Below are 10,785 nucleotides of genomic sequence, written 5' to 3'. Positions count from 1 at the left end.
CTGCTTTTTTTCTCTGTGAATCTGAGTGTGTGTGTGTGTGTGTGTGTGTGTGTCCATGTTAGGGTGGCCAAGCTTTTGTGACCTTTCTCTCTGGAAGTGAAATGCAAGATGGAAACAGAATTTGCATCGAATGATTTTTCTTTTTTTTAATCGATCACCGTTTCTTCTCAGAACACGTCTGCCTGCATCTTCTGCTGCGTAAATTGTGTTTTCCCTCATTTCTCTGTGTGCAAAAAAATATTTGGTGAATAAAATAAAGATTTGGGGATCTGTGAACAAAGAGTGTCAAAAGAGTGTAATTTCACTGCACCAGCCACCAGGTGGCGCCAAAAGCATTCAGACAGCTTAACCAATTCACTGGCAGCCACTTCAAAAAGACATACTTCAAATATGTACTTCAAATGCAACAGTACAGAACAAATTAGCAATTAGAGCAATAAAGAGCAGTTTTTAAATGAAACAGTAGAAGCCGTATCGCCCCCTACGCTTCCTGTAGTGTATTACAGTCTGTCAGAGCGACTGTGTGGATCATATGAACATTATAGAGCTTTTTAAATGAAACAGTAGAAGCCGTATCGCCCCCTACGCTTCCTGTAGTGTATTACAGTCTGTCAGAGTGACTGTGTGGATCATATGAACATTATAGAGCTTTTTAAATGAAACAGTAGAAGCCGTATCGCCCCCTACGCTTCCTGTAGTGTATTACAGTCTGTCAGAGTGACTGTGTGGATCATATGAACATTATAGAGCTTTTTAAATGAAACAGTAGAAGCCGTATCGCCCCCTACGCTTCCTGTAGTGTATTACAGTCTGTCAGAGCGACTGCGTGGATCATATGAACATTATAGAGCTTTTTAAATGAAACAGTAGAAGCCGTATCGCCCCCTACGCTTCCTGTAGTGTATTACAGTCTGTCAGAGCGACTGTGTGGATCATATGAACATTATAGAGCTTTTTAAATGAAACAGTAGAAGCCGTATCGCCCCCTACGCTTCCTGTAGTGTATTACAGTCTGTCAGAGCGACTGTGTGGATCATATGAACATTATAGAGCTTTTTAAATGAAACAGTAGAAGCCGTATCGCCCCCTACGCTTCCTGTAGTGTATTACAGTCTGTCAGAGCGACTGTGTGGATCATATGAACATTATAGAGCTTTTTAAATGAAACAGTAGAAGCCGTATCGCCCCCTACGCTTCCTGTAGTGTATTACAGTCTGTCAGAGCGACTGTGTGGATCATATGAACATTATAGAGCTTTTTAAATGAAACAGTAGAAGCCGTATCGCCCCCTACGCTTCCTGTAGTGTATTACAGTCTGTCAGAGCGACTGTGTGGATCATATGAACATTATAGAGCTTTTTAAATGAAACAGTAGAAGCCGTATCGCCCCCTACGCTTCCTGTAGTGTATTACAGTCTGTCAGAGCGACTGTGTGGATCATATGAACATTATAGAGCTTTTTAAATGAAACAGTAGAAGCCGTATCGCCCCCTACGCTTCCTGTAGTGTATTACAGTCTGTCAGAGCGACTGTGTGGATCATATGAACATTATAGAGCTTTTTAAATGAAACAGTAGAAGCCGTATCGCCCCCTACGCTTCCTGTAGTGTATTACAGTCTGTCAGAGCGACTGTGTGGATCATATGAACATTATAGAGCTTTTTAAATGAAACAGTAGGAGCCGTATCGCCCCCTACGCTTCCTGTAGTGTATTACAGTCTGTCAGAGCGACTGTGTGGATCATATGAACATTATAGAGCTTTTTAAATGAAACAGTAGAAGCCGTATCGCCCCCTACGCTTCCTGTAGTGTATTACAGTCTGTCAGAGTGACTGTGTGGATCATATGAACATTATAGAGCTTTTTAAATGAAACAGTAGAAGCCGTATCGCCCCCTACGCTTCCTGTAGTGTATTACAGTCTGTCAGAGCGACTGTGTGGATCATATGAACATTATAGAGCTTTTTAAATGAAACAGTAGAAGCCGTATCGCCCCCTACGCTTCCTGTAGTGTATTACAGTCTGTCAGAGCGACTGTGTGGATCATATGAACATTATAGAGCTTTTTAAATGAAACAGTAGAAGCCGTATCGCCCCCTACGCTTCCTGTAGTGTATTACAGTCTGTCAGAGCGACTGTGTGGATCATATGAACATTGTAGAGCTTTTTAAATGAAACAGTAGAAGCCGTATCGCCCCCTACGCTTCCTGTAGTGTATTACAGTCTGTCAGAGCAACTGTGTGGATCATATGAACATTATAGAGCTTTTTAAATGAAACAGTAGAAGCCGTATCGCCCCCTACGCTTCCTGTAGTGTATTACAGTCTGTCAGAGCGACTGTGTGGATCATATGAACATTATAGAGCTTTTTAAATGAAACAGTAGAAGCCGTATCGCCCCCTACGCTTCCTGTAGTGTATTACAGTCTGTCAGAGTGACTGTGTGGATCATATGAACATTATAGAGCTTTTTAAATGAAACAGTAGAAGCCGTATCGCCCCCTACGCTTCCTGTAGTGTATTACAGTCTGTCAGAGCGACTGTGTGGATCATATGAACATTATAGAGCTTTTTAAATGAAGCAGTAGAAGCCGTATCGCCCCCTACGCTTCCTGTAGTGTATTACAGTCTGTCAGAGCGACTGTGTGGATCATATGAACATTATAGAGCTTTTTAAATGAAACAGTAGAAGCCGTATCGCCCCCTACGCTTCCTGTAGTGTATTACAGTCTGTCAGAGCGACTGTGTGGATCATATGAACATTATAGAGCTTTTTAAATGAAACAGTAGAAGCCGTATCGCCCCCTACGCTTCCTGTAGTGTATTACAGCCTGTCAGAGGGACTGTGTGGATCATATGAACATTATAGAGCTTTTTAAATGAAACAGTAGAAGCCGTATCGCCCCCTACGCTTCCTGTAGTGTATTACAGTCTGTCAGAGCGACTGTGTGGATCATATGAACATTATAGAGCTTTTTAAGTGAAACAGTAGAAGCCGTATCGCCCCCTACGCTTCCTGTAGTGTATTACAGTCTGTCAGAGCGACTGTGTGGATCATATGAACATTATAGAGCTTTTTAAATGAAACAGTAGAAGCCGTATCGCCCCCTACGCTTCCTGTAGTGTATTACAGTCTGTCAGAGCGACTGTGTGGATCATATGAACATTATAGAGCTTTTTAAATGAAACAGTAGAAGCCGTATCGCCCCCTACGCTTCCTGTAGTGTATTACAGTCTGTCAGAGCGACTGTGTGGATCATATGAACATTATAGAGCTTTTTAAATGAAACAGTAGAAGCCGTATCGCCCCCTACGCTTCCTGTAGTGTATTACAGTCTGTCAGAGCGACTGTGTGGATCATATGAACATTATAGAGCTTTTTAAATGAAACAGTAGAAGCCATATCGCCCCCTACGCTTCCTGTAGTGTATTACAGTCTGTCAGAGCGACTGTGTGGATCATATGAACATTATAGAGCTTTTTAAATGAAACAGTAGAAGCCGTATCGCCCCCTACGCTTCCTGTAGTGTATTACAGTCTGTCAGAGCGACTGTGTGGATCATATGAACATTATAGAGCTTTTTAAATGAAACAGTAGAGGCCGTATCGCCCCCTACGCTTCCTGTAGTGTATTACAGTCTGTCAGAGCGACTGTGTGGATCATATGAACATTATAGAGCTTTTTAAATGAAACAGTAGAAGCCGTATCGCCCCCTACGCTTCCTGTAGTGTATTACAGTCTGTCAGAGAGACTGTGTGGATCATATGAACATTATAGAGCTTTTTAAATGAAACAGTAGAAGCCGTATCGCCCCCTACGCTTCCTGTAGTGTATTACAGTCTGTCAGAGCGACTGTGTGGATCATATGAACATTATAGAGCTTTTTAAATGAAACAGTAGAGGCCGTATCGCCCCCTACGCTTCCTGTAGTGTATTACAGTCTGTCAGAGAGACTGTGTGGATCATATGAACATTATAGAGCTTTTTAAATGAAACAGTAGAAGCCGTATCGCCCCCTACGCTTCCTGTAGTGTATTACAGTCTGTCAGAGCGACTGTGTGGATCATATGAACATTATAGAGCTTTTTAAATGAAACAGTAGAAGCCGTATCGCCCCCTACGCTTCCTGTAGTGTATTACAGTCTGTCAGAGCGACTGTGTGGATCATATGAACATTATAGAGCTTTTTAAATGAAACAGTAGAAGCCGTATCGCCCCCTACGCTTCCTGTAGTGTATTACAGTCTGTCAGAGAGACTGTGTGGATCATATGTATCTGTCATTTATGAAATATTAATGTTCGTTAGCACTGAGCCTCGTTAAAGGGTCTCTCTCTCAGAGGCTGATGTTGGATGTACACATTCTCCACTATTAACGAGGGAGTTTCTGTAACGTCTGCGTTGAGCTCAGTCTGAGCTCCTCGCTTCTCCACGAACACCACACCACTGCAGCCCCGTCGCTGCTAGAAACGACGCCACAAGTCTGTGTGAAGTCCTGCGATCCTCTGAAGACGAGCTTCACTGGAACAGATACGAGCAAAACCTTAGGAGAGACGGTGACATGGCCATCGCCACAGATGTGCTAGATTTTGCTTTGAAAGGTGACAGAAAGGGCGCAGCACCCGGATATTTACCTGATCTTTTCTTTCTTTCTAAATTTGGCAAAGTTTGTTTATTTTCAGGTTTACATAAAATAAAACACACGTGTCTATTTACATTGTGTGTAAGTGTCATGATTACTGGACCAACAGGAACGGCCTAAAATGACCTGGACAGAAGTCTGGTTCCACTGACTTACATGAAAATCTATCTATCTATCTGTCTGTCTGTCTGTCTGTCTGTCTGTCTGTCTATCTATCTGTCTGTCTGTCTGTCTATCTATCTATCTATCTATCTATCTATCTATCTATCTATCTATCTATCTATCTGTCTGTCTGTCTGTCTGTCTGTCTGTCTATCTGTCTGTCTGTCTGTCTGTCTGTCTATCTGTCTGTCTGTCTGTCTGTCTGTCTATCTATCTATCTGTCTATCTGTCTGTCTGTCTGTCTGTCTGTCTGTCTATCTGTCTGTCTGTCTGTCTGTCTGTCTATCTATCTATCTATCTATCTATCTATCTATCTATCTGTCTGTCTGTCTGTCTGTCTGTCTGTCTGTCTGTCTATCTATCTATCTATCTATCTATCTATCTATCTATCTGTCTGTCTGTCTGTCTGTCTGTCTATCTATATATAAAACAGAAACATATATCATATAACATCTAAGCCACTAATCCTTTTGGGTTGCAGGGAGAGCTGGCGGCTATTCCAGCTGTCATATATATGTATGTATATATAATATATATATGTATGTACATACTTTAATGTAAGTCAGTGGAACCAGATTTCTTTCCAAGTAATTTTAGGCCGTTTCTTTTGTCTTTTGGTCCATTCATCATGACATTTACACGCAATGTAAATATATATATTTATTATATATATATATATATGTATATGTATAGGAACAGTGCTCTCTGCTGGACAGAGGATAAATTTACCAGTGCTTCAGTCTCTAATTCTGTACTGTAACTACGGCAGCTGTATTGTACTGTGGAGTTTGTCGTGTGCTGGTTTTAGGCCTCACCCTGCTGCTGTCCCCTCTACGCCATTCACCTGTGCTCAAACTGAAGCTTTATTCATTACCTAATCATAATATTTCCCATATGCATTACATATTTACGCAAGCGGCCATATGTAATAAGAATGTGTCCTACGCCGGCCGGCTGAAGGCTCCTGAAGGGCCAGCGAGCTTAACTGGGAGTGTTAAAGGGCCTTTATCATGGAAAACTACATTTCTCTCACTTTTTCAAAATAAAAGTTTCATTTGGTATTTAAACGTTGCTAAAGTTTATATGTATATAGACACTGAACAACACAGTCCGGCCAATCAGGACAGAGCTCATTTGCATATACTAGCCTGTTTAATTGCGAGGGATAGAGAGAGGTCAGAAAACGGTCATGTAAGTGTAAGTTATGACTGTTTTTGGTGCAGAGAAACCAGAGGACAATATAAAATGCAGGAAAAACACTTTTAAAGCGGGTGCGCGGGACTGCGATGCACTGGCTCTCACGAGACAGGCCTATAAAACGAAATAATCCAGTCACAAATCCAGTCTTTAACTGAGTCACATTACTTTGCATTAACAGCGACACAATAATTCATAATGCATGGCCACATTAATAATGGTTTATAATACCTTTCATAATGTGGTCTGATATAAAGCCCTTTCTGATCCCCGTTTCAATGCAGGCTTTTTCAGCTGCTTAACACTTCTCTGCACCACTGAATCACGTCCGGCTCCTCCGATTGGTCGGAGCACAGGCCCACGTCGCTTTAAACCCCTGGAACAGAACAGCCACAACGTCCTGGGACTCAGTCTACACCCTCAAACTGTTAGAGCTCTTTCTTCATAGTCCTAAAGCGGTGTGAGGATGGACCGGTTCATGGGGACATGGAAACTGACCTCGAGCGACAACTTTGACGAGTACATGAAAGCAGTCGGTAAGATTTGCTTGGCCTTTTCATATTACGTGTAGATGAATGGGTGTGTTAATTAAAGGAATAGTCTGGAATTTTTCATCCAAGTCTCCATCTGCTGGACGTGTAGCTTATGGTCAGTTCCCACAGACAGTCATTTCAATATGATTCCCTGAACCTGAAAAACAGCAGAAAAACTACTGACTACGCTAAAGTCATTTATAATAGAAGTCAATGGGCAGATGCTTAACGTCAGCGATGTATGTAGTTATGTAGTTGAATTGTTGCGTTCGGTGAAAATTTGGTGAGTGAATTTTAGAAATATGTGACACAAATGTGACCATATAACTATATGACGTGAAGGCAAAGCAACTGCCCATTGACTTCCATCACAGCTGAAGTTTTTCTGTTGATTTCTAAGCTCAGGGAGTCGTGTTGGTGTTATTGTCTGTGGTGATCGACTGTGTGACACCGACAGGGCAGACCGCGGTCACGCCGAAAATCTCCAGACTAGTCCTTTAATAAAGGGACTGAGTTCGGCCAGATCTCGGCCTTTTGTTGCTAATAGCTTAATGCGCCTCTTGTGACTCAGTAATCTACCTAGGGAACTGACTCACTGTGATCTCGCAGGTATCGGCTTTGCCTCCAGGCAGATCGCTAACATGGCCAAGCCGAGCCTCTTATTCAGCGTGGACGATCAGGGGGTCTTCTCCATGAAGTCCATGACCACCTTCAAGACCGTGGAAATAAAGTTCAAGCTGGACGAGGAATTCGACGAGATCACTGCAGACGACCGGCAGGCGAAGGTTGCTATAACACTATAATGACTGCAGTACAGAGTAAAGGCAGCAACATCCAACGGTTCAAAACCTCCTTAAGAGCTGAGTTCTCCTCTAGAACTGTGAAGGAACATCTTAGAACATCCAGCATCTGCCAGCATAGAGAGTATGTGGCTGAAATCGGCTTCTTATTGGAATTGTCCAGTCCACCTTAAATGGTGAAGCGCTCACGTTCTGGCACCTACAGGCTGGGTTCCTCTCTAGAACATCAGTGGAACATCATAGAACATCCAGCATTAGAGACACTATGAGGCTGAAATTGGATTCTTATTGGAATTGTCCGTTCCACCTTAAATGATGCAGCAGTTCTGGTGCCTCCAGACAGAGTTCCCCTCTAGAACCACATTAGAATGTCTTAGAACATCCAGGGTTTATCAGCATAGAAAGTACAAGACTGAGATTTGCTTCTTATTGGAATTGTTTGTTCCATCTTAAATGTTGCAGCGCTACCACTGTGGTACCTACAGGCTGAGCTCCCCTCTAGAACCCTGCTGGAACATCTAAGAACCTCTAGCATCTATCAGCGCAGAAAGTATAAGGCTGAGATTGGCTTCTTCTTGGAATTGCCCATTCCACCTTAACTGGTGCAGCAGTAATATTCTGGCACCTACAGGCTGTGCATTTGTCTTCTTATAGGAATTGTCTGTTCCACCTTAAATGTTGTGGTGCTTTCAGTATTGAGCTTAAATTGCGCAGCCCTTACGTTCTGGCACCTACAGCCTAAGTTCTCCCCCTAGAACCACAGAGGAAAATCTTAGAACATCTAGCATCCATCATTCCAGACCCTATGAGGCTGAAATTGGCTTCTTATTGGAATTGTTGGGTCCACCTTAAAAGGTGCCCCAGTTATATTCCGGTCTTGAGTTTTGCTCTAGAACCTTGGTGGAGCGTCTCAGAACATTCGGCATCCACCCGCATAGAAAGGCTGAAATTGTCATCTTATTTGATTCGTCAGTTCCACCTTAAATTCTGCAGCAGCTACATTCAGGCACCTGCAGGCACCATAACTGCTGCACTATTTAAGGTGGAACGGAAGCATTAGGTGGCAAGTGAGTTTTTATAGCTTTAGTCTTCTGTTTCTGAAGCGCTTTGGTCTAAAATAAAGCGCTAAAGCTCTGAAGTGAGAGGAGCGATCGACAGGAGAGCGGATCAGGAGCAGAACCGACACATCAGGATGAAGTTAAACCCCCGAAAAGGCACCGAATCTTAAAAACTAAAGTGGGGCCAGTTGATTACGTTCTAATTTGACAAGTATTATCATTTCAAAAGACAAATCCATCCAAATGTGCACAATGTTGTTCTTTTCAGACGGTGATGAGCCTCGTGGACGGTAAACTGGTTCAGACGCAGTCGTGGGAGGGCAAGAGCACGACACTCGAGAGGGAGGTCCAGGACGGGAAGCTGATGGTGGTGAGCGGGACTGATTATATATCAGATTATGTGTAATTAATGAATAACATACATGCCTCACAGAGCAGGTGCTGTTTGGGTGGTGGGTCATTCTCAGCACTGCAGTGACACTGAGAAATCTGTCGTTCCTTTTGGTTTCTGTGTGTATAAAAACGTCACATGTCAAAACGAAAGAAGCGCAAAGCCAGAGCACCAATCAGGGCCCAGCGGTCACTTTGTTTAGAGCTGGTTTTGACCTGTTGGTCATACCGACCCAGTGCAGCACGCGGTTCAACGTCAGCGCAGCAGCGTAAAACTTTGGGAGAGTCTGTTCAACATAAATGATGAACTAACCTAACTTTGTGTAAATAGAGCTCAATATAGAAATATGTCCACATATGCAGTCGAGACTGACGCGGCTTTTTTCTGAATTTCTACAAACACCAGTTCATTTTATAGTAAATGAGTTTGGGCTGGTTTATGTTTATGAACAGACGCCTACAGATCAACATAGTAAAGGAGCTCATCTGTGATCCTGAGTTTAAAGCCAGTTTTTATTCAACTTAAACTTGGAACTAAGTTGTAAATAAATCTGAAACTGAAACTTTGCTTGTGTGTAAAAAGTGATTTCAGAGCCACTCGGTTCTCCCTGATGGAAACTGTTTACCTTCAGTGTTTTGTGCTTCTGATCATTTTAATAGACGTCAGCGTCACTAATTAATGACCTTCTATTAAAAGACTGGTTTACCAAGAGAGACGCTGGAGGACTTTCACCTGAAATGAGTTCATGAAGCCAGTCTGGTTATAAAAATGATAACAGGACATCAGAGCCAGAATTCCTCTTTTAGTACTTTTACTTTATACTTAAGTACATTTGAAGGGAAATACTTTAGTACTTTTACTCAAAGAAGAAGCAGAAGAGAGGTCAGTGGAAGCTTCTGTGCCTCAGCAAACAGCTGCCTCAGTTATGCTCCGTACGGTTCCTTCATTTCCATAACGACATAGAAACGCTCAGAAGTGGTGAGCGGTGAGATCCTGTGCAGTGGACACGCACCGTGATGCCCAGAGGCACTGCAGGATCGGAATCTGGCCCTGGTTAATATAATCCACTGCGCATGCAGCAATAATGCAAATACAAACCTGTAAAACTGAACTTTAACGTAAATGTTTGGTGTTTGTGTTTGTCCTCATGCAGAAGTGCGTCATGGACGACGTGGTGTCCGTGAGGACGTACGAGAGAGAAGAGTGACCCCCGTGTTAAGGGACAGTGTCCCGACACACTTCGGTCAGACTGCGAAAGCTCCAGTGATGACCGCAGCACTGTTGTCTGTTCTCATTGCTTTATTAATTAAATTGATTAATAAAAATCAATAAAAACAGCTTCAACTTTGTGTGCGTGTGTGTTTCATACCAGAAATAAACGTCTCTGAAACTGCAACAGGAAAAGGAAAATAAACGTCCTTAACTTATGTATCTTAATGTGAAGTATGCTCTGTTTACTATTTCTACTGATAGACTGATTAACTGATTAACTGACTGATCGATTGATTGATTGATTGCACCTGCAATACATCTGAATCTGTTCCTACTAAGACTGTAAATCGTTTAATTAGTCGTGGTAATTATTCAAATAATTACGATACGTTTTCAGGACAACATTAAACCTCAATTTTTTCCCTTAGGGATGAATGGGTTGCAAAGGTTTGTGCGCCCTGCTTAAGTCTACTGGCAACATTCTATTAACCATATGGGGAACCACAGCAACCACCTAGGAGCATCATAGCAACCACCTGGGATGCAATAGCAAACACCTAGCAACACCATTACAACCACCTGGGATACAATAGCAACCACCTAGGAGCATCATAGCAACCACCTGGGATGCAATAGCAAACACCTAGCAACACCATTACAACCACCTGGGATACAATAGCAACCACCTAGGAGCATCATAGCAACCACCTGGGATGCAATAGCAAACACCTAGCAACACCATTACAACCATCTGGGATACAATAGCAACCACCTAGGAGCATCATAGCAACC

General features: G+C 42.6%; 1 protein-coding gene across 1 annotated transcript; it reads left to right on the top strand.

The window, feature by feature from the left end:
* Nucleotides 1–6,348: 6,348 nt before the first annotated feature.
* Nucleotides 6,349–10,118, top strand: fabp4b (fatty acid binding protein 4b). Its single transcript, XM_017683782.2, has 4 exons — nucleotides 6,349–6,535; nucleotides 7,142–7,317; nucleotides 8,659–8,760; nucleotides 9,935–10,118. Exons 1-4 carry the CDS (start codon nucleotides 6,466–6,468, stop codon nucleotides 9,986–9,988), a joined length of 402 nt encoding a protein of 133 aa, XP_017539271.1. The 5' UTR covers nucleotides 6,349–6,465; the 3' UTR covers nucleotides 9,989–10,118.
* Nucleotides 10,119–10,785: the final 667 nt, after the last annotated feature.

The sequence above is a fragment of the Pygocentrus nattereri genome, chromosome 3 (assembly GCF_015220715.1).
Source record: "Pygocentrus nattereri isolate fPygNat1 chromosome 3, fPygNat1.pri, whole genome shotgun sequence".
Classification (NCBI taxonomy): domain Eukaryota; kingdom Metazoa; phylum Chordata; class Actinopteri; order Characiformes; family Serrasalmidae; genus Pygocentrus; species Pygocentrus nattereri.
The sequence above is the reverse complement of the archived record's forward strand: the minus strand, read 5'-3'. Positions and strand labels throughout refer to the sequence as shown.